General features: G+C 39.4%; 1 protein-coding gene, 1 long non-coding RNA gene and 1 pseudogene across 3 annotated transcripts in view; 2 read left to right on the plus strand and 1 right to left on the minus strand.

The window, feature by feature from the left end:
- Positions 1-725: 725 nt before the first annotated feature.
- On the plus strand, positions 726-3,265 carry LOC147818666 (uncharacterized). Its single transcript, XR_015437763.1, has 3 exons — positions 726-925; positions 1,689-1,793; positions 2,221-3,265. It is a non-coding gene; the product is annotated as an uncharacterized LOC147818666 (long non-coding RNA).
- Positions 3,266-5,873: 2,608 nt separating this feature from the next.
- Positions 5,874-17,799, minus strand: LOC111661129 (coiled-coil domain-containing protein 81). The gene is made up of 16 exons (XM_087176155.1): positions 17,584-17,799; positions 17,421-17,482; positions 17,167-17,320; positions 16,308-16,492; positions 16,129-16,203; positions 15,859-16,030; positions 13,882-13,996; positions 12,442-12,535; positions 11,547-11,693; positions 10,545-10,643; positions 9,290-9,459; positions 9,118-9,196; positions 7,589-7,699; positions 6,955-7,064; positions 6,696-6,821; positions 5,874-6,288 (listed from the first exon to the last, which is right to left on the minus strand). Exons 1-16 carry the CDS (start codon positions 17,660-17,662, stop codon positions 6,150-6,152), a joined length of 1,917 nt encoding a protein of 638 aa, XP_087032281.1. The 5' UTR covers positions 17,663-17,799; the 3' UTR covers positions 5,874-6,149.
- A 291-nt stretch (positions 17,800-18,090) lies between these two features.
- LOC111661154 (interleukin-18 receptor 1-like) overlaps positions 18,091-23,565 on the plus strand; it is a 7,812-nt pseudogene continuing 2,337 nt past the window's right edge. Inside the window, exons 1-9 of the transcript XR_015437769.1 lie at positions 18,091-18,507; positions 20,575-20,830; positions 21,945-22,113; positions 22,295-22,433; positions 22,519-22,581; positions 22,662-22,785; positions 22,913-23,058; positions 23,252-23,395; positions 23,525-23,565. The exon at positions 23,525-23,565 is cut by the window's right edge and continues 2,337 nt beyond it. The product of XR_015437769.1 is annotated as an interleukin-18 receptor 1-like (transcript). The remainder of the gene's footprint in view (positions 18,508-20,574; positions 20,831-21,944; positions 22,114-22,294; positions 22,434-22,518; positions 22,582-22,661; positions 22,786-22,912; positions 23,059-23,251; positions 23,396-23,524) is intronic.

Consider the following 23,565-nt stretch of genomic DNA (forward strand, 5'->3'; position numbering starts at 1 on the left):
GAAACCATACTGTAAAGGCAAGTTATAGTTTCTCTCATTCTCCCCCTTTGTTTTTCTCTCCATCACTCTCTTTTTCCCATGTCCACCGGCTGTACTCTGAGAGACCCGGCCAGCATAGTTTGACCATAAACGGGCATTTGGAGAGGGCTGAGCTACACTCAAACATAACATGCAGATGCACATATACAGATGACAAACAACAGAAAAATGAGACCGGTTTAAGATTTCAGAGTTTGACATGCAAAATCCACCTGCTCCTTTTAGGAAATAAAAACATGCTACCCATAATCTTGGCAGCTCAGACTCTGTGTGATAAGCCATAAATCTAATTTATCTTCTGCTTAATAAAGAAGTCACTATGCTAAGTGTCAATTCAGCTCAGTGTCTGAGCAGTTTAAGTGCTGTGAAGCAACTGTGCTGGACAGTTTAACAGCAATACCACAAACCACAACACATGCACGCACTTTGGCATATCCATGCTGATCTCCCTGTGTTGCTGCCAAGATGGACTCAGTGTAGCAGCTGTGTCTCCATGCTTTTAAATGTAGACATGTGTGTTAGATTAAAGTGGACAGGAACCTCAGAAAATACACCAGTGACAGTCAAACACAAAAAGAAAGGATAACATGAAGATGGAACAAATATGAAGAGAAGTGGTGGAGGAGAAAGGGAAGCTGGTCAGAGAAAATGTGAGAGAGGAGGGAGGGGGGACCGAGGAGAAGGGAGCTTGAAAGCCAAAACTGGATGAAGTTTTGTCCAAATCACATCTACTGCTGCCCTTTGGCAACAGTACAAGTCATTCCTCTGTGTATCTGCGTGTGGATGTGTCGAGGTTATTCATATGTGAACCATTAGGATGCACCTTATGATCGGAGGAGGAACAGGAAAGACAGAGGCTTCACTACAACAGCAGAAGTATGTTTTGGTAAGGAAATGACAGTTTTTGACTTGCACAGTGTGTGACATGAGTTGCCCTCCGGTTGTGTGTGTTCTGTTTGTGCGAGACAGAGAGACAAAGACCACGTGTTCACATGAGAGTATGTGCACTCACATGTTCATATGTAAGACATGCTGCTAAGGGGCTGAGGGAACGGGCGTGGTTGTTTCTGGGCTCTGGCCTGCTTTGGTTTCATCGGAAACAGCAGGAAACAGCTTTTGGTTCTCAGACGGGATGGTGACGACTCAAATCAAAAACAGATCTCACTTTTGATAATAACTATGTCTTTCTTTCCCCCAGCCATCATAAATCCTTCTTCATATCTCAGAGACTTTTTGACTTTTTGTCAGTGAGAAAAGTTGCAGAACCTTCACTCATTCAGTTTTTAAACAGCAGACAGTTTCATCAAACAGCTGTAATCCTGCACATTCACTTGCATAGAACCAACAGCCTCATTGTTTAATTCAGGTGAAGATTTTTTAAATCATATTTAATCAACAATCAAATGAAAATGCAGTAATCATTTCATCATTTTTTAAAATTGTTTTACTAACACAGCCAGCAGACATGGAGCAACTGCATTTAGTGAGTTTTGTTTCTGGCCAGTATTCACAACATTCACTGTCCTTTGAGCTCTGTTTTGGTCTCCACCAAGCCCTGAGGAATATAACTTATTTAGCTGCAAAATACTCCATTATGTTCACTCACTGTAGTCGCTAACTTTGTCTGTCTGCCATGTTGTGCTGGGCAGGTAATGTACAGCAGGTTGATGAGAGCTTGAAAGCAGCTACCTGCTGATGGAAACAGCGTTGATGAGAGCAGAGAGACTGAACGATGCCTTTCACAAAAGGAATTTGTGAGTACGACTTCCATGCAGAGCACGAATAGATCATGTTTCACAAATGATCATTGCTGACAAATTGTATATGTAGTTGCAAGTCCTATAGGGCTCTTAGAAGTATGTTATATATGTACGGTAGCAAGTAACGACTTAGGTTTGACTCTTGAAATATGAAAGATGCTAAAATCATGAGGTGATTATTCTCTGTGGGTTCATTACCACCAGCTCCCCTTTCAAATGACTCATAGTCACTTGATCCGTTGTTAATGTGAGAATATTGATTATTGCAGCTTTAAAGTACCTTATTTTTCTCACTTCACACCATCCTGTCTCAGACCATGAAACAGTATTCAGAGATTAGTCAGAGCTCTGCTTATTTTATTAGTTCTAACCATATTCCAACATAATAGGTTTTCTTTCAGTGGTTTTCTTTCTTTCGCAGTGTAAACAACCGATCATGTGCTGGTTGTCATTCAGTGACACAGCCCACCCGTGTTTGGTGGACTGTACTTTGGTCATGGTGGGATGGCGTGTGGGCAGGAATGGGAACATCTGGATCTGAAATGAAACTCGGACACTTACTGTCAAAGAGCCAACAACAATCTGCCTGCCAGTAAAACTAGGATGGATATCCATTAGATCTACTAGCCTGGGAATATGGACACACACACACACACACACACACATATAAAAGAATGGATAAGGGTGTTCACAATATTTCATAAGTTTCTTTATTTTCACACATTTCACAGATTTTCTCTAGAGGAAATAAATTCACATTTGAACCAAATATATGAGGACACATTTTGCTGTTGCAGAACAAATATGCTCAGCCTCACATGACCCACTCCACTGTTTATAAATCATGGTGTGCATGACAAACAGCATAAAGTATGTTGTCACTGGTCTCCTGCTGTCTGCTTCTCACAGAGGAGCATAGATACCCCATGAGACAGTGCCCTCCACCCCACTAATAACTTCACAATACACTCCAAAGACAACAAGGAGTTACACATTACATTACCAATGTTGTCATCTAGTCACCAAACTTTGATTCCAAGTAATTAATTCAAGTCCAAGAAACAATATTCAACTCCAAATCACTTAGAGAGCTAATCCATAATCCATGATAGAAATAGGATTCATTAAAGAGAGTTCAGAGCTCAATTTTATGGCAATCTGAAAAGTCAGGGGATCACCAAAGACGTATAGGGTTCATCTTCCGAGGACCATGAGTGACTATAAAATGTTATACCAATCCATCTAGTAGATATTGAGATATTTCACAGGAAAACTGAGAACTTTGACCTACTGGTGGCGCTAAAGGAAAATTTGGGGGACCACCGAAGTCAACAGGATTCATTCTCTGAGGGCCATGAACATGTTTACAATATTTCATTGGAATAAATGTGATAGTTGTAGAGTGATGCCGGTGCTGGGGCTAAAAACGATGATTAAAACAACCCAGAAAAGTGACTGATGACGTACTGAAGAATAGTTACTGTTGTGTGTTATTATGCATTGTGCAGAGGAAACAATTGACCCAGAATGAGGGTCCCTCAGGTTCACAGTTCTCCACTTGAGTTTTCAGACTATCACCTAAGGGGTAGTTAACAAGGACGTGTTAAGTCACTAAGAGCACAGCACAAGACTTTGCAGGGGATGGGTGGTTCATACACAGTCAAACATTTGACGCAGAGGAGAGACTGATGAGTAACATTTGCTTTTGACTGTGGTAACAGTATTTGAGGATTTTTTTCCCCCTGAATTTGGTTCAAAACCGCAGTTTGGCACAGATATGAAATCATCTCTGACTATGGATTTCCCCATGATTTAGGTCATTATTACACTTCGATAGAAATATACAGTGGATATAAAAAGTCTACACACCCCTGTTCAAATGCCAGGTTTTCGTTATGTAAAAAAATGACAGCAAGACAAATAATTTCACAACTTTTTCCACCTTTAATGTGACCTATAACCTGTACAATGCAATTGAAAAACAAACTGAAACCTTTAAAGGGGGAAAATATAAAATAAAAAACTTAAAAGAACGAGGTTGCATAAATATGCACACCCTTAAACTAATACTTTGTTACAGCACCTTTGGCTTTTATTACAGCACTCAGTCTTTTTGGGTAGGAGCCTATCAGCGTGGCACATCTTGATGTGGCAATATTTGCCCACTCTTCTTTGCAAAACCGCTCCAAATCTGACAGATTGCGAGGGCATCTCCTGTGCACAGCCCCCTTCAGATCACCCCACAGAAGTTTGATGGGATTCAGGTCTGGACTCTTGCTGGGCCATTCCAAAGCCTCAATCTCATTCCGGTGAAGCCATTCTTTGGTTGATTTAGATGTGTGCTTTGGGTCATTGTCATGCTGAAAGATGAAGTTCCTTTTCATCTTCATCTTTCTAACAGAAGGCCGAAGGTTTTGTGCCAACACTGACTGGTATTTGGAACTGCTCATAATTCCCTCCACCCTGACTAAGGCCCCAGTTCCAGCTGAAGAAAAACAGCCCCAAAGCATGATGCTGCCACCACCATGCTTCACTGTAGGTGTAGTGTTCTTTTGGTGATGAGCAGTGTTGTTTCTGCGCCAAATGTACTGTACCTTTTCGAATTATGTCCAAAAAGTTCAACCTTGGTTTCATCAGACCATAACACATTTTCCCACATGCGTTTGGGAAATTTCATATGTGTTTTTGCAAAATCAAGCCAGGCTTTGATGTTTTTCTTTGTAAGATAAGGCTTCTGTCTTGCCACCCTACCCCATAGCCCAGACATATGAAGAAGACGGGAGATTGTTGTCACATGTACTACACAGCCAGTACTTGCCAGAAATTCCTGCAGCTCCTTCAGTGTTGCTGTCGGCCTCTTGGCAGCCTCCCTGACCAGTTTTCTTCTCATCTTATCATCAATTTTGGAAGGACATCCTGTTCTTGGTAATGTCACTGTTGTGCCATATTTTCTCCACTTGATGATGACGGTGCAACCACATTATCTCAGTTGTTTATTTTTACTTTACCTCCGTGAAAGATTTCTGTTTTTCAATTGCGTTGTACAGGTTATAAGTCACATTAAAGGTGGAAAATGTTGTGAAATTATTTTTCTTGATGTAATTTTTTTACAGGACAAAAACCTGGCATTTGAACAGGGGTATGTAGACTTTTTATATCCACTGTACATACCTGCACATTGCAGTATATAAGGACTCTGAAGGGGACTGGAGCCAAAAAACCTTGATCGGGACATCCTTAGTTTGTAGACATTTCAGGGTGGACCCTCAGAGGACACATGTTTCTGCACCATCACCCAGTATACACACACACACACACACACAATCAAAAATGAATCAGCCAGAGTGTGTGGGGCAGTTTATTGTGCATCTGTTTCTGTACAAAGACCAAATCAAATGCCTCCATGAGCTCATTAAGGGAGTTCTGGTTTCACAGAGAACTGGGATCACTGCCAGAAGAATACTGCGACACACCATTTATCATCTATAGAAACTCCCCCATCGCATGAACCCATCCTCCCATATTAAAGCTACATACCTTCCTTCATCCTTATCTTGTTTTATCTTCACTTTTCATTTTGCTCTTATTTGTTTTCAACCTATAATGATTTATGAAGAAACACACAATGATTTATAATGATTTGTGTTTCTCTTTCTTTCTTCTGTCGTCAGTCTTCACACTTGTGCCCCCTGTTGGGGCCCTCTTCCTTTTTAAGGAAAGTACTTCCTCTTATGAACTTTGGCATGGACAATTTCAGGGTCAGATATGGGACAGCTATTCCTCAAATTTTGTAATGTCCAATGGTATTCATGAAGTATAAAGTTTTCAGAATATGTAAAAATCTTTTGTATGTTAATTGCCACGTTTTTCCTTCCCCTGAGCAGATTTTCTACAAACATAACATGATAACATGGACTATTCTTCTTTGAACTAAGCCTTTAGCAGAGTACTTGAGTGCATTACCTTGTGCCTGCATGCTAACTACTGTAGGTACTCTGTGATTAGCCTCTCCCAGTTTGTCTTGTCACTTTAACACACTGGGCCTCTGGGCCAAACTAAATGACAGAGTAGAGATTTATTTGTTTGTTTGTTTGTTTATTTTCACAATACAAAATACCAAAAAACAACCATATTAAGTGCAATAAACACAAACTCCAAGGACTAATTCAGGAAAAGGAGAAAGAATAAATCTCGAGAATACTGCACACCATAACATCCAAGTATGCTTCACATGTGCTTAACACTTTATTTCAATCTTAAGTGACCATCGCACGATGAGTAAAAGGGTTGAGGTCTTGTTTAAGCTGTGAGGTATTAATGTTCAAGTGCTGGCGTAAACTGTACTGTTCATCAAATCATGAACTGTGAGCCAGAGAGGTAATGAGAGTCCTTCCAGATGTTGCTCTCTCCAAAGTTAGAGGTCCTCCTCTTGCACTGACGGCAGCGCCTGTACTGCGCAAGCTTATCTACAAGGAGCTGACCAGCAGACCTGACCACATGGAGACAGAATAAAGAATGAAAGAATAAACAAATGATGTGTGCATCTCTGTAGGCAAGTCAGTAATCAAGTGCATCATCGCAGGTTTATCACGAGCGAAAGAGTGTTGTTCAAATTCTGACGGCAATAACAGAAAAGCTCATTCCTTACCAGAAATCATGAGATAATTTATTCAACAAGGAACCAATGTGCACAGTGTGTTGTAGCCTTTCAAAGTTTAATAGTCAGTTGTTTCCATTGTAACCAAGTGACTGTTATTGCATGTTTAATGCTTATCAGACTAAATGCCAAATTTTGTGTGGTTGATCAGCAACCTATTACCAGCTTGAATTAATGAATTAATGTAAATGTGTTGGTGAGTGCTGATGGAGGCTAAAGGTGAGCCTACATCCACACACCTCAGGAAGCGCCTCTCGTCTTCCTCTTGTTGGTGCTTGAGCTTCACACTGCGACTCCACTCATCCTCCAATGACTTACTAATGTCTCGCTTCTTCTCAAAGCGATTAATGCGGTCAAGTATTAGTCTGGAGAGAAAACATAGGCAGAGAGAGACAAACTATCACAGAAAACAAAATGCTTTGGACAAAGACTGCTGCTTTTCTTTCTCCATACCCTCATTATTATCAGTTTCTTTAATTTCCCCTTTCCTATACTCACTCTGTTTTGTTGTGTTTGAGCATTTCTCTCTCTTTCTCCAGCTGTGCCTGGCGGCTGTGCATTTCTGCCTTTTTCCTCTGAGCAGCAACACCGACATTTACTTGGAATAGCTGCAAGTATATAGAATAACATCACATCAACTTCAGCATGTGGCAGACCAGTTTAAAAACAAGACATGCAGTAATGGTCCCGAGAATATTTGTCGGCCTGGCAACCAAAAAAAAAAAGAAAAAAAAAGAAAAGAACAATTAAAAACAGGTGGAAAATAACTAAGTATCTACTGATTTATGTGTAGAGCTGTAGTAGCTGCTTTGCAGGTAATAAAGGATACGATCAACAAATAAAATAAGATGCATTTTTATAGTTAAATTAATACATTAATAATATGAATCCAATAATATAATATATAGTAGTATAATGTCTCAGAGGGATGATTCTGCATCAGTGAATACTGATGCAGAATCATATATGATATGAATAATTTACTATTGATGCTTTTGCTACATTTTGCTGATAATACTTCTGTACTTGTCCTTAAGTAAAGGTAAGGTTCTGCAAAAAAAAATTCAGAGACTTTAAATATAATTAAACAACTATGTTTATGGTTATTTCTGCAGTAAGAAACAGATGTGACCTTCTGCGCCCTCTCGCGGCCCTCTGCGCTGCTGGCTGCTGTGTCACAGCGGCTGAACCAAGAGTTGTCAGCCTGGCACTCTGGAGGGTCTGTGCACTTCTTATCCCCCATCTACAGGACAGAACGCACTCAGTCAGTTCCCGACCTACAACTTCAAAGCAAAGCTAAATGACAATTTTGTTGCTGGCACCCTTTGTTGATAAAATTATTGAGAAATTCTTCCTGAAATGAATGTATACATGATTGTTACTTTGAAGTAGAGGTGCACACACCACCTGTGCATACTGAACATAGAACTGCTGCTGTTTGCTGGCAGGGATGCAAACCCTCCGCACTATTCCACTGATTTAGCATTGAACTGCTCTAACACTGTAGGCCCTATCTTTTTTTTAAGAAAAGATGTTTTTAATTCCATGCATTCTTCTTTCTTTTTAAAACCTGCCATCTATATTACCCAAAATGCAACTGTTGGAGATTTGAGTGATTTATGCTAGCAGTAGCTAAAGTAGCCTTGGGCTGCCTCATGCAGACATGAAGAGTGAGCTACAGAGGTCTAGTAAGCGCTCACTCAAGTAACATCACTCGTACCATCACTTGTGAAATTTCACATAACTGCTGCACCTCTGGAGCCACAAAACACTTACAACTTATCAAAGCATATGCAGTTGTACTCCGCAAGACCTGTAAACAGACTTTAGTGTCTAAAACCTGCAGAATTCTCCTTTAAAAAAAACGAATGACAAAAAGAGAAAGGTTGATGCTGAATGCAGGTGGGGGCTTACTGAATATTTCTTTGATGAAGTAGTGGTGGTAAAACCACGTGTCGATCCAAACGATTATTGAAATTTAATGCGTCAACGTACAGGTTCTCTCTTACAGATGTGTCAGCTGTGCTGCACGAAGAACATAGAACTTAATATTTTCTGTGACAGGCCATAAGATGTACAGTAACTTGTTTGGCACACAACACCTTGGCCGATGACAATATGCTGTGGCTTGTGAGATAAAAAAAAAACACGTGAAACCGGCTTTAAGAGCAAGGGCAGCCTGCCTGACAGGCAGGATGGGCAGTGGTCTTTGCTGCCTTCCTTTGACCTATGACCTTCCTCATCCTAAACAACACAACAGCACATTTCTAACAAGCTTGAGCTCATGTTGATGTGGCATTGTGCAGAAATCAGTAGCATCAGAGAAAAACACAGAAAGGGACAAAATCATTTCAGTATAAGATCTCAATTCACCTAAAATATATCTTTTAAAGCCAAACATTTTAATGAAACCAATTACCATGTATTCTCCATAACCACATGCAGTGTTATTTAAACATGTTAGAAATTCAAGAACACTTATAACCTAATGAAAATTAATTTTGTAACATCATTGTTTGTGTCAGTATGCCACTTCTGTGAAGTAGCGTGGGATCATGGGAGTTGTTGTCTTCATCACATTTGTGAAACCGTACAAAGACTTCAACAACAGCCTTTGCAAAATCTCGAGTCTGGAAATCAACTTTTAAAGTATTTTCTTGCCTGAGTGTCCAGAGCCGTCTTGTAATGCTTAGTTCTCTCTTGTTTCTGTTGGAGGTGCTGGGCCTTCTTCAAAGCTATCCTAAAACACACACATATACACCATATCATATGCTAGTTATCACAACAGATGATTATTTCAAATGCCTGAGCAGTACCGCTGTTGCAGACTCACTCCTGGACCAGCTGGACCTGGTCTAGATGCTCCATTAGGAGACGGTTCTGCTGGTCCTGAGCCTCATGTTGCCGCCGGCTCTCTATCTGGCTCTGAAGATCGTTCATATAACGATGCTGCTGAATCCTCTTTGCAGGAGTGAGGGGCCGAGCCGGGAAGATAAATGAAGTCTAAGCAGCCCAGAGAAGACAATTCATTTTAACAAGGCACTGTTACACTAGAAAGATACAGAGAGTGACGAGAACTGTACAGTGGGATTTAATGCTTTTAAAGTAGTCTTTGAGATTTTCATGAATTCAGACCCTGTTTTTGATACCATGTATGGACAGCTTTTTTTTAATGCAGTAGCGATTTAATGTATTAACATTCAGTAAGTACCTCTTTGTATAGTATATTTCATTGTCAGATTTGTTAGGAGTCCACCATTTATACACGTGCAAAGGATTCACGGGAAGTGCACCGCGTAAATTTATCTCAAGGACAATTATTTACTGACTTCTTCATTAAAAATGTGTGTTGGTTTGGCTGCAATGTAAAAACATATGGGTGTTGCTGTTAGCCGCTGAAGAACCATTTGCTGCCCCGGGAATTCTGGGACTTGTAGTATTAAATTGCACTTGCTGTTACCACGGTTACCATCGTCTTGCCAAATCAAAGTTTGTACTGAAGGTAATTGCTAAGTTCATAGTAACTACTTGCTAGTTTCAAACTTGTGATTTACTCTGCAAAGAAATGTCTTAGTGTTTAAATAGTAGTAATATGTAAATTGGTTGCTATGAAACATCTCAAGAAAACCTCTCAAGCAATTAAACAAAAAGTTTCTGTAGCACCACTATTACTAAACTGTAATATGACCTTCAAAAGTACCTCACTACCAGCCGTTTGTAAATGTGGGTTATTTGCTTTCATTTATTTCTAGATAGTTAGATGGTGATAAGAGTGAGTGGGAGAATGTCTGATTAAACTAATCTAACTATTTGAGGTACACTGTGTTTTTCTGTGAAATATAATTTGAAATCTTCTCAGTTCACATCATTATTGGACAGCATTTTTGAAGGGTTGGGTATTATCAGCAACCAAATTAACTATTTTACTCCTCAGTATGTTACAATTATATCTGCCAGGTTGAATGTGTAAATATTAACCAAAAACTAATCTAATACCTGTACCTTATTTTGGTGAAGTTAACACACCATAACTAGGGCAAAGATTGAACTTAGGAACAGCTGGTGAACTGGCTGCAGGTTCTACTCACAGGGTACAGAGGGCAATAAGTCTTCCCTTTCTTCTCTGACATTTGCAGGTTGAATGTAGCAACCTGCTTTGCATGCTCGCGTTGCTCATTCAGCTTTGCCTGCCAGATGGACAAAGAAAATCAAATTCCTTTTATCATCACATTGACTGAAAAAGAGTATTACATATACTCACCTGGGTAAAGTATTTTTTCAGAGGGCTTTGACCCTTTATTCAATTCTTGGGACGTGCTGATCCGTCTTAGTGGCAGTTTTATTGAACCATGAAATAATATTGCAAAAACAACATGTAAGTTGTTCAGTTTTGAATTATAATTTCCCAAGTGTCCCACACTTCTTTCCCAGTGCGGAAAACAGGATGAACCACCCATACCTCCTCAATTGTTGAGATTTCCTTTTTTGCTTTTACAAGTTGTTATTGTTGTTTTTACTTTGTCTTGACATAATGGTTTCAGTTGTATCTACTGCCTCTGGCTTTGAGGAACCAGCACTTTCTATATATGTTTTCTGATCCCATTTTTTTCTTGATATGAAACAAAAAAAATAAAAAACTCAAGAGCAATCTCAAATCACTTTTACTTTTAATTAACTTGCAGCTGACAGAATGTAATAGGTATTTTAAAAGTTGCCAAAATTAAATAGGAAAAAAAAGTGATTATTGAAGCATTTTACAAACTTTTATGAACATTTTTTACAGTGCTAAAGCCATCGTCCACTTGACCTGCACAATCATAGTTTTGAGCCACACTAGCAGCGTGGCTCTGCCTGTGGGTTGGTCTGCTACTTTGGCCCAGACTCTTGGATGGATTGCCATGAAATTTTGGTTCAGACATTAATGTTCCCATCACTACAAATAACTTTTGGTGATCCCCTGACATTTCATCTTTCATCATTGCACCTGTTAAGAATCAAGTTTAAGAATCATTGTTATTTTGAAGCGTGCTAACATTTACCTCATGCAGAGTATGCATGTTGTTGTGTGGCTGTAGACTCTTATTACACACCTGTTCTTCCTCCATGCACTGCTTGTCTCTCTGTTGCTCTTTAATCAGTAAGAGTTTCTCCTGGGCTTTCTCCTCTGCCTGCTGCTGCTCCCTCAGGTACACTGGAACATTTCTTTGGGCTCGCTGCATACACAGGTAGCACAGCTCCTACGAAGAGGCCGCATGAGCGATAATGTAAACGATTTGTGTTTATAGGATTAAAATATATACTGTGGTTATTTTTCTCGGCATTTGAATACAAACATCTTAAACCTGTTATAATGGATATGGTGGACATGCAAACAGCTGCTTATTTAGATATCAAGCGGAGTTGTGTTTGGAGTTGTGTTTGGAGTTGTGTTTCTGTCCACTTTCTAGCTGTGTTTTATTCTCCACCAACTCCTGAGGGAAATATCAGGCTCTTTAGCTTCTAACTGCGCCACACTGTACGTCAGCTGGTGGCTAACTGTGGGATTTTAGACCTTTTTGTGATGGAAACTGCTGCCTGCTGGAAGTGAAAACAACACCGTGGGAGCAGTGAGACTGAATCACAACAGTGAGTTTGCAGGTGGGAAAGTGTAAACTATGATTCCGATTTGAGAACACCCACAGTTCCCTTCACAGAGACCCGAGCTGCCCTCAAAGCAATTAAAGTTTAAATTTGGCCTTGTCAAGCCTTAATTAAGTTATTTCAAATGTACTGTCATACTCCATCCCTCCTTATTCTGTTTGGTCTCTGGAAGGCTGGAGCCTATCATACCATACACTAGATGAGAGGAGGCCTAATTTCAGTCCATTTCAATCCAGTTTCCCAGTCACTCCACTAGCACAGATTTTATAGACCACTATAAAAACCAGACTAAATCTACACTTACACACCTACAGTACACAGATACATCAATGCACCTGCACTCACCTGTCCAGCACGAGTGTGGCCAGAGCAGCTAACATTCACATGAGGTTCCTCCACTTTGGGAGTGAGCTCTGGCGGGGAGATGGAGGTGGCGGAGCTGGGAGTGGAAACGGACACTTTACAACTGTATAATGTACATGAAAGAGAGTGACTCCTTGGCTTGTACTTGAGCAGTTTGGAGTGAAATTATGGTTAGATTATTATATTGCTGTCATGTGACATTTAATCTTAAACAGTATGTGTCAAATCCTTCCTAAAGCTTACTCCATGTACTTATTTTAATGGAAACCAATTAAATAAACTTCTCATTCAAGTTTATTTTGTTTGATTCTATACTGAACTAGGAGACCAGAGCGTCTGAATTTAAATCACCAAATAATTCTCGATGGAAATTTATTTATTTTCTTATTCTAATGATGCACAAGCTGATGCCGATGTCTTGTGTAAAGTTTCATAGTGCTTTTTTGCACCATGAACATGTATTTGAGGTGTAAAGAGGTAGAGGTCTCTAACTGGCACTAATTAAGACTCCTGTAGTTATGGTGACACTGAATATCAGTTAACACCTGCTGGTGACTTAGTGGACTTGTAGCAATATGAAAAATAAACTTCAGATGTCTCCCATTCTCAATATAAGAATTTTGGAAGAAGTGAGGAAATTTTCACCATGACAATTTTCCCAGATTAAAGGTGTGTGTGTGTGTGTGTGTGTGTGTGTGTGTGTGTGTGTGTGTGTGTGTGTGTGTGTGTGTGTGTGTGTGTGTGTGTGTGTGTGTTTGTCTGTACTTGCAAGGATCTATACTCTTGACATGCTGCTGAAGACATTTCAAGCTGAGAGCACATTTTGTTCATTCCTCATTGCATGCAGGGTTTATTTTTGTTTTGCTGGTGCTGCTTTTGACACTGTAGATCACAGCATCCTTATTGAAAAACCCCTATGAGCCCCTGTATGAGAGATATGAGTTTTTCTGTGTTTATCCCCACATGTCTGAAACTGCTGCTCTGTCCTACATACGTGTGTGTGTGTGTGTGTGTGTGTGTGTGTGTGTGTGTGTGTGTGTCTGTGTGTCTGTGTGTGTTCAAGTGTGTGGAAGCTCACAGTGCAGGCAGGTGGTGACAGAAGAGGAATCTGTCCCAAAGGTCGTTGTGCATCATTGATGGGACTGGAAGCTGCCTCAGGGCAGTAACAATATAGGACCACCACTGAGCACTCAGCTCTCACTGACCCATCTACCTGCAAACAACAGCCCTGTCCACTGCAAACTGAACCTCTCTACAGAGTGTGTGTGTGTGCATGTCTGTCCGTGTGTTTTTGTCGTGTGTGTGTGTGTGTGTGTGTGCGTGCATGTCTGTCCGTGTGTGTGTGTGTGTGTGTGTGTGTGTGTGTGTGTGTGTGCGTGCATGTCTGTCCGTGTGTTTTTGTCCTGTGTGTGTGTGGAGTACTTGTCTGTGGCCTCTACAGGGGGTTTTGGATTCAGTTCTTCAAACAGGCTGACAGCTTTCATCTGGGCAGGCTGCAGTGTCTGATGGGATTTAGATTCTCTCTGTTGGGGAACTTCTGTGGAGACACACAACACTCTGGGTGGGTTCACTGTTCCTAGATGTAACTGCACTCATCTCACTCTTCATTTGAAAGCTCCAAATCTATCAATAATGATTCTGTTAATCTGAACTCTATTCTTCTTTTGCTATATCTCATCTTATGTTACAACCTGTTCTGTTTTTGAATTAAGATTTTATTTTATTGTTTTATTTATTTAGTTTTTGTTGTTTGAGTTTTTTACTTTTCAATAACCACTCCCAGTTGGTAAAATGCCTGGACTAATTAATCACTTATCTAGTCTTTGATTTTTAGCAAAGAGCTGTCTGTTCTTAAACATTGCCAATAGTACATCAAATTGAAAGTAAAAGCTTGAGTCATTTTGTTTAACATGAAAACAAGTGCTCCAACTCATCCTGCTGGTGCAACCAGTTCATCCTGTAGTGCAATGACACAGCTTAAAATAATAGTTTGACGTTTCGGGGAATGAGTTTTCTTGTTAAGTAAGTTTAGCATAAAGCCTGGAAACAGGGAAAACAGCTAGCCTATATGCAGTGGCGCCTTAATGCACAGACAAGGGCTCCGACCAAATAGGATCCTCGCGAGACATGAGTTTTTTGTCTGTTGTTTTTTTTCGTCTGGTGAGACGAGGCTTTTCATCATCATATAAAATGCTCTGCCACTCCTATACTGATCTCCAGTGTAGTGCAGCTATTTCATATACCTATTTTTACCTAGGCATTGTTTGTCCTGGATTGACATTGATGGCCTGCAACCTACTACCATTTTAGGCTACGTAATGTTTTAGTAAATATAATTTATGTGCATTCATAGCACCCTCCTCTAATCCAGACTAGTGCTGGGGGCTGTTTCTTGACTTAGTCCAAGAGGTTAGGTGGTGCAGGACATTGTTTTTTTTTCCAAGTTTGCTCCCCCATTTTAAAACATATGCACTTTACTCATGGTGCAAAATGAATTGTTTCACACCAGCAAACTGTAAACTACTACAGAAACAGTGAGTGCATTTAGATGCACAGCAGCATCCTGGTTATGTTCAGATTTTTGGAGTTTCCTGGTTATGTTTTGTGCCTGTAAACAGCTTGTCCCAGTTTCAGAAACCTGCAGCACTCTGACAGAAACCATGATACTGTGGCATATAAACACCTTATCCGGATTTATGAACCACCTTCATAGTGGCCGAGATGGTGAAAAATCAAGACACACCTGCAGGCACACAATCAAAAACCTGGATACTGTACTGATACTGAATAACCAGATTTTCATGTTCCATGTCAGCGCCGAATATAATCAGAAACAGGCTAAAGCTCAAGCGCTCTCCAAGGTGCTGTTGATGCTGCTGGGAGCAGCTAGGGAGCTATCCATAACGCCCAGGTCCTATAATGTTATACAGCATCCCTGCCTATGTGTATAAAAACCTTCTTCAGTCAAGTAGTGTGAGTGAGTCAATGAGTTTAGAAGTGCCAGTAGATTTTGTATCCTTTGGACAGAGCTAGACAAGCTGTTTCCCCCCTCTTCTCAGCGCATGTTAAGATGAGTCACCTGACCTTTCAGCAAGAAACCAAATTAGCCTTATTTTCCAAAGTGACTATGATTACTACTTCTCCAAAGATCGAGAGCAGTTGACACACATTGTCTATATCATAAATAAGAATAACTTCATTTCCACCACATCATATTTATTTCAGCCTTTATAGCCACTGCAGCTCCAGCTCAGTCTAACAGTGTGGAAACAAATGTGGGTTTTCTTTACAGAAAGTTGATGAGAGATTTGAAAGGATTTGGATTTGATTCAGTTCTTAATTTAGATTCATTAAAGTGCTATCAAACCCCAACTCTAATTGTGCAAAAGGCTCTTTTACCTCCTGCATTCCTCTGGTCTGGAGCTGGTGACAAGCACCATCCATCTCTGTCACCGGCTTTGTCGTCTGGTTGAGGAGAGCAGACAGTTGGCAGGGAGGTGGGCTTGGCAGTCTGTGGTCGCTGAAGCCTGGACGGTCCACCAGACAGTAAAGAGACACTGCTGCCAGGTCTCTGGAGAGGCAAATGTACCAATGACCTATATGAATACAAACAATACTGTACATTCATTATATGTACTGCAACATGCAAATACACATGCACTTACTTACATTCTTATAGGCTAACAGAAGCCTACCAGTTCCATCCATGGCATTAATAAAATCGCTGTTGAATTTCATCCGGACCTTTTGAAGCACATCAAACAAGATTAGACTTCATGAAAAACCAGCTGTCACAGTCCACAATATCAATCACAGCTTAAGGAATACAGTACGAGCGGCCGTGCCACCTTGTTGTTCTTAAAAGACAGAACTCCGATTCCCTGGAAGGTGATAAACACGTTTTGCTCCGAGGCCAAAGCTCTGAAGAGGAGCAGAAGAGTTTCTCTAACGCAGCCCTCCACTACGTCTCGACTGAAAGGACCCTCTTGTGACACAGCTGCAAAGTTTAGCTGCACCACTGGAAGGTGTGTTGCTGCAAGGGGACACACACACACACACACACACACAAATCCTCATTGTCTGATCCACCCTCATAGCTTATATTTTTTTATCAGTGCAGTTATGATTCTCCAGCATTTCATCCTTTCTCCTGTTTTTACTGAATTTTCCTGATCTGTTTATCTTTTATCTGCATAAGTAAGTTTGTTTTCCACTGCAACAGTTCACTAACTCAAGTTAGTCAGAAAAGTCAAAGAAATGTTTAACATTTTGGTATATACACGGATTTGCCTCCATTCAAGATATGAGAAAATTGATACTGCACAAAGTTCAACACTAAATGTGAAGCTTCTATAAACTACTACTGCTGTAAAATGGTGATTTGCCCTTTTTTTAATACATATTTGTACAAAATGATCAAACAAGATATAACTATAAACTATTTACTGTGTTTGGCCACCAAATAGTCTCATACAGAACTGTCCATTTCCCCCTTTTTTTAGTCTTTGTGGTAACCTAAGCTAACCAGCAGTAGCTTCGTATTTAATCAGTCTTCTCATCTAATTCCTAAGAAAGCAAATAAGCATTTGAATTCTAACCCAACTAGCCTATACGGTTAGCCTATAGCCTATTCCTGTAGGGCCTATATACCCTTATAATATCATACCAACATACATTCATATTGTTTTTGTTTGAAAATGTGTTCACCTGCAGCCAGTGGTCTGGTCTGCTTTAAACCCAGAGACTGAACCAGTTTCCCAGCCAGGAGGAAGATGGGTCGTTGGATCACTGTGAACTTGTTTCCTAGGTCCAGCTTTTGCTGAGAGAAGGTGAAAGTCCCCAGTCCTGCCAGGTGGACCCCCTATTACAAAAGATTAATCAATTACAGATTAGATAGATAGATAGATAGATAGATAGATAGATAGATAGATAGATAGATAGATAGATAGATAGATAGTAACCTTCTGTAACGTCATCTGTCGTTCAGTGTAGGCGGATACTTCAGCCCAAATACAGTCAATATCTGAAAAACAGTAAACGTGCACTTTATCAGCAGTGTACAATAAACTACCAGCAGCTGAATAAACAGTTAATCTCTCTGTCACATAAACACTTTTGTCCGACCGTTTTCGGAGAGCTGCGATATTGTGGGTAAAGTCCGCCTGTCCGGAGTTTCTGACACCAGCTGCAATATATTAGTCATATCTGTTTATTAAGAAAACTCCTCAGAGGGTGAAAAACAAAACGTTTTTGCAAATCGCCTCCACTTCCCGCTCGGCTGCAAATACCAGAGATAAGGACAAACACTTGAGCGCCTGGTTACCTCACGCGTTCCCGTAGCCGGGTTTCCAGCGAGAAGAGAGTTCGAGTTTCATCCGGATATTGTCATCATTATAATGGAGAACGACTGAAAGCTATGCATGGTCAACTATTTAACAGATTGAAATAAGTAAAAAAGAAAAAAAAAAGAAAAGTAAAACATTTGAATAGGCTAATAAATCAAAAACAATTATTAAAAACATGAATAACCATAATGGTATCACTTTCTGATAAGGCACCATTTATACTTTTTTTTTTTTAAGCTATAAATTAATTAATTTACTTCTTTATTAAATAATCGATGCTTTATAGCTTTGTTAAACATCATTAATAAGAACAACTTTAGGATTGCAACTGTTCAGACATATAGATAAATCATAACCTATACGGCAGCACAGATGTCACGTAATACGCATCATGCTTGATCAACACAGATTATCTTTGCTAGTGGAACTACAGGTTATAAAACTGAACTTGGGGCTGAGGGCAAGAGGATTTCGCAAGGGGCTTTTCTCAGTGATAATATTCCTTTACGACGTTTCACTTTCATTTTTCGACCAGATGACGCAAAAGGTCAGTGTTAACTCCATGTCATTTCTTTAGGACAGGCTGCTGTATATAAGGAGCCTCTCACTGAGGACATCATTGTGTCGATCCTTGATGTGAGGTGTTAAATCATAAGGATGATGAAGATGCTTCTGGCCCTTTTCCTCCTTACATCACTGACAGGTAAGAAATGACCACTTCCTTACAGTGTGTCATAAATGGCAATTAGACAGGTGGAATAATGTGTAAATCTGTAGTTATAGCAGGTGAATCTATTTGGTGTAAAACCTTTAAAGCTGAACGTGGGGATAATCACCTAACCTGTAGATTCATTAGGTGTTATTACATATATAGTCCTACATGAATACACTAATAATAAATCTTCAGTGGTTGAAAGTGACTAAGTACATTTTATGAACTCAAGTCCTGAGAGAACATTTCCATTTTATGATACTTTAATTTAATATTCACTTCATTTCAGAGGAAATTGAACAATGTTTTTACGTAGCAGAACTTTGTTTTCTCTTCTGTCATCTCACAGTCGCTCACTTTTATCCTGAACCATAGCCTACATTAAGTTGGGAACCACTAGCTTACATTATAAATGAAATCAAACTAACTCCACCTCAAGCAACTACACAGCAGTAAATTGCTGCTTACATTGTTGTACTTGGGTATCTGCAGGTGTTGAAAAGTCTTGAATGGCAATGAATTCAGTCCATTCAAAAAAAATTGTCCTGAAGGTAGTAAAAAGTCATTTACAAAGGTGTTGAATATCTTTCTTTGGCAGAAAAATTAAATTTTTTAAATTGAATCAAATGAATTAAATTAAATCATGTTGCTTATCTGGGCCGATGTCATGTTAACTGATTATATGTTACTAGGAATTAGTGTTAAATACAGCTGCAAACCAATGACAAAAATTTTATATAAATCTTAATAAATTAATGTACTACTTTGCCTTATTGTCCCCATTCTTTTGATTGTGAGAAATGTGTTGCATTGCAGTCTACTTGACCCTTAAAAAAGTCCTAAAAAGTCAAAAATCTAGTTGAGTATTGATTACTTCCGCCACCTCTGTAAGTGGGTTATGAGATTGTCATCAAACTTTTATTATATAACAGTATTAAGCAAAAACAACAACATGTGTAGCTGCAATAATAATGATTCACACTAACAATATAAACAATTCAGACTGTGAAATATCACCATGGTTATGAACAATGTCAAAGAATGTAAACAAAGCACATAGATGTGGTGAGTCAGTTCCATAAAAGATGACCAAAGAAAATCACAAGATCAGTAGCCTCAGAGAAATTGGGACAAGGTCAGTATTTTCATTTCCTACTAGTTATATCCCCTTTGCGCACCATATAATTTCACAAGGGGTAACCTACACTATCTATATACTATGAGAGGCTACTCTGTTACCACTGTCTGTGTTGCTTATTGTGAATAAGAATGTCCGTTCTCATGACTCAACTTTAAAAGAAAAGTGCGACATGTTAAGAAATGTGCTCATTCTCTTTATTGCCGAGAGTCAGATGAGAGGATCCATACCACTGACATGTCTACACAGTAAATATTCATTTACAGCCAGGAAAAAATTAGCTTAGCATCAACTGGAGATCATGGAAAACTGCTAGCATGGCTTTGTCCAAAGGTGGCAAAGTCTGTATCTCTGAAAATCACTAAATTACACATCACTGTATTATACATCACATTTTTTAAACCCACACAAAAACCAAAGTGTACAAATAATAATTTGTGGTTTTACAGGTGGTTATGTGTGGGACTATTTCTTGGCCCAGGGACAGTGACTTCTTTTACAGTTTGTTTGTGTTGGTAGCCTGGCAATGGTGAGAACAATATCTCAGACATAGTCCAAGACATAGTCTCGCACATTAGCTTGTTTTGCCTGTTTCTCGTCTTGGTGCTGAGCTAAGCCAGCGGCTGCTGGCTTCATATTTACCATAGACACATGAGAGTTGTCAATCTTCATATCTAATTCCCAGCAGGTAATTGTCACAAAGATATAACGATTCAGAATTGAAGTAAGAACTGATTAGCTGACAACAGTGAATTGTCCAGTAAAAGATGTTTTGATTATAAGACTAACCAGCAACATTTCAACGACTTTGTGACCAAACAATAATGATATTTTTGACATTTCATTCTCTGTGTCCACAAACATCTTCATGTTGTAGTTTGACCAAGTAAAATGAACTAAAATTTGTGAAATTCTTGCAGGTGTGTGTCCCCTAACTTCCAAAGAGATACATGCAAAGGCAGGTGAGCTTGTGGTGCTTCAGTGCCCTCCTGACGGAGGGTATAACCGTGGTGATACCAAACTTGTCTGGACAAGTCACACAACCCAGAAGATATATGTGACCAACAACATGTCAGCAGCTGAGCTGACTGAGATGGGTGTGCTGATTCATGGAAGGAGCCTTGTCATCCTCAGTTCATCTGTGAACCATCAAGGAAATTACTCATGCTCTGTGGGGTACGTTGTGTTGTATTCTTGGAGTGATCTTGATCTTTCTGATAACAGGTCAATCAATATTTCGCATGAATTGTTCAGGCATGAATCAGACAACTATATATAGAGCACATATAAAGCACAGTTGAGGCTGGTGGGAATGTCTTTAGTTTAGCAGGTATTTGGTCATAAACCGAATCATTGCGCAATATGTGAGTACTCATAAGAACAGTAATACTTGAGCTAAATGCTAACATCAGCATGCTAACATTCTCACAACAACAATGGTGACAATATGTAATGTGCTAATATTTAGCGGATGGTCTATAATATTTACAATGTTCACCACCTCAATGTGGAGTGAACATTTGCTAATTAGTGCTAAACACAAAGCACAGTTGAGGCTGGTGGGAATGTCTTTAGTTTAGCAGGTATTTGGTCTGTCTCTTATACACATCTCATCAGCCTCAACTGTGCTTTGTGTTTAGCACTAATTAGCAAATGTTAGATGTGTATAAGAGACAGGGCTTATGATAACCCTAATTCAATAGGAAGTTGGGATTGGCTGGAGAGGCAGATCATCACTGGTCTTGAGGGACCTTGATCTGGACCTGGAGGGTTTGTGGGACACATCAGGTTATATTTGAACTCTATACCGGACTATGTGTAAATAGTATTGTTTCCTCTTGATCTTTTGTTGGAGAGAGACTGAAGGACAAAAAAAAGAAAAGAAAAAAAAGAAAAGACATACAGTATGTATTGGTGTAGCCACTTGTTGTATTTATTGATGCCAACCCCTCCTCCCCTAGGTTTGTTTGTTGTTTGGTTTGTTTTCCTTTTTTGGAGTATGTGCATGTGTTTGATTGGTTTGGTGTAATTAGGAAATTTGGTTCTTTGAAGTACCAGTCCATCAGTCAAATGCCATACCTGTGTTGTGGTGATGGAAAGTGTCTGTCATCTAGTGACACCAAAACAAAAATGTCTGGATGTAGAAATGGCAAACTGGCTGAGAAGACAAGTAGTATTTTGGAAAGTGATCCCCAAAGCCTTCACTACTTTCATATTCAAAGCCTTTGCAAATGTTTAAAGTTTAATTGTGAAATCTTCATATTATACCTTTTCTTTTATGACATGACAGAAATGCCAGCAGCCAGTTCTGGTTCACGCTGAACACAGTAAAGTCCGAAGAGTATGAAGAGATGAACACATACACTAAGTCATGTTACACTCAAGAGTCCTGCAAGTTGAATTGCCCTGATGTAAATATCCCTCCAAATATTACCAGAAACGGCATCACATGGCACAAGGTAATTTTACACAGCAGATTTTTGAGTGTGAATGAGATTTGATTGTGAATTTGGAAGCTTCACCCTGCATCATTCATGATTTGTTTTTACAAATTTGCAATGGTGTAATGTTTTTCCTAGACCAAAACTGTTGTTCACTACCTTCATGTCTAAAAATTTAACTTAATTTTCCATCTTGTAGGAGGGTGAGGCAAAAGACGGTTACTTCCGAACTGTTGAAGAGAAAGACAAGGGTGTCTACACCTGTACTCGATCTTACCTGTATCTTGGTCAAATCTATAATAAGACCTTTACAGTGGAACTTCAACTCAAAACAAAGAGTAAGAAAAACACTTTGTCGATCGTCATTAAAGTTCATGTGATTAAGAAAAAGGTGTTAAGAGTTTTCTCCCTTTTTTTGCACAGAATTTGAGAAAGCTGCAGTCATCATTTCACCAAAAAACAACAAAGTGGTTCCCGTAGATTTGGGTGAGCATGGATACACATACAAACATATAATACCTTCCTAAATGACCTCTTTTAAATATTGTGTTAACTGCTTCTTCTAGGATCAAAGGTGGAGATTGAATGTGAAGCTGTTACATATTCAGACTTTGACGGCGTGTTCTGGATTAGTGGGGGATCAGTAATGTTCAAAAATCCCAGTTTACCAGTTTACTACAAAACCACACGGTAAACACTGCACAGACCCCTACCAGCTACTACAACAAATTTGCGAATGTCATACACTCGATACACACTCAAAATAGATTGTCTTTTTTAAATCTTCGTCCATTAAATTCTTTCCTTCCTTTTGCAGGGAAAAAAATGCTGAAGAAATAAAGCTGACAGCATCTCTGGTCTTCAAAAAAGTGTCAGAGGAGGATCTATCAAAAAATTATACCTGTAAACTGGAATCTGTCTCCAACCCCCCAAGCTTCATTACTATCACTTTGGTCCAGAAAAGTATGTCAGATAGATAAATAGCTTTGGCTTTACTGTTTCCATCAGTGTTTTGTTTAATAAACTACTGTTAAACTTACATCACATTCCAGCAACATTAAAGTTTGAAGTGACATCTTCCAGTCTATAGTTCATTTCATGTTTATATATATATATATATATATTATATATATCTCTTTCCATTATTACCCTACAGCTCGCCATTTTTACATTTTCCTGTGTCCCAGCATTGTGGCCATTGTGGTGGTAATGCTTGTGACAGTAATTATCTATGTGAAGTTGAAAATTGACATCACTCTTTTCTTACGAGACACTCTTGGCTGCTATAGACGCACCTCAGGTGGGAGTCATATTTTTGGCCATTTGTTTCATTTTAACTTACAGTTACATATTTGTGCTTTTTTGGGACACTGCAGACAGTTTGACAGCAATGACAGACATGTTGGACCATTTTTTGTCATTTGATTAGATGGAAAAAGCTACGATGCCTTTGTGATGTGTTATAAGAGC

This window comes from Seriola lalandi, unplaced genomic scaffold (genome assembly GCF_002814215.2).
Source record: "Seriola lalandi dorsalis isolate HSWRI2012SDOR001 ecotype SW California unplaced genomic scaffold, Sedor1 jcf7180002054537, whole genome shotgun sequence".
In the NCBI taxonomy this organism is placed as follows: domain Eukaryota; kingdom Metazoa; phylum Chordata; class Actinopteri; order Carangiformes; family Carangidae; genus Seriola; species Seriola lalandi.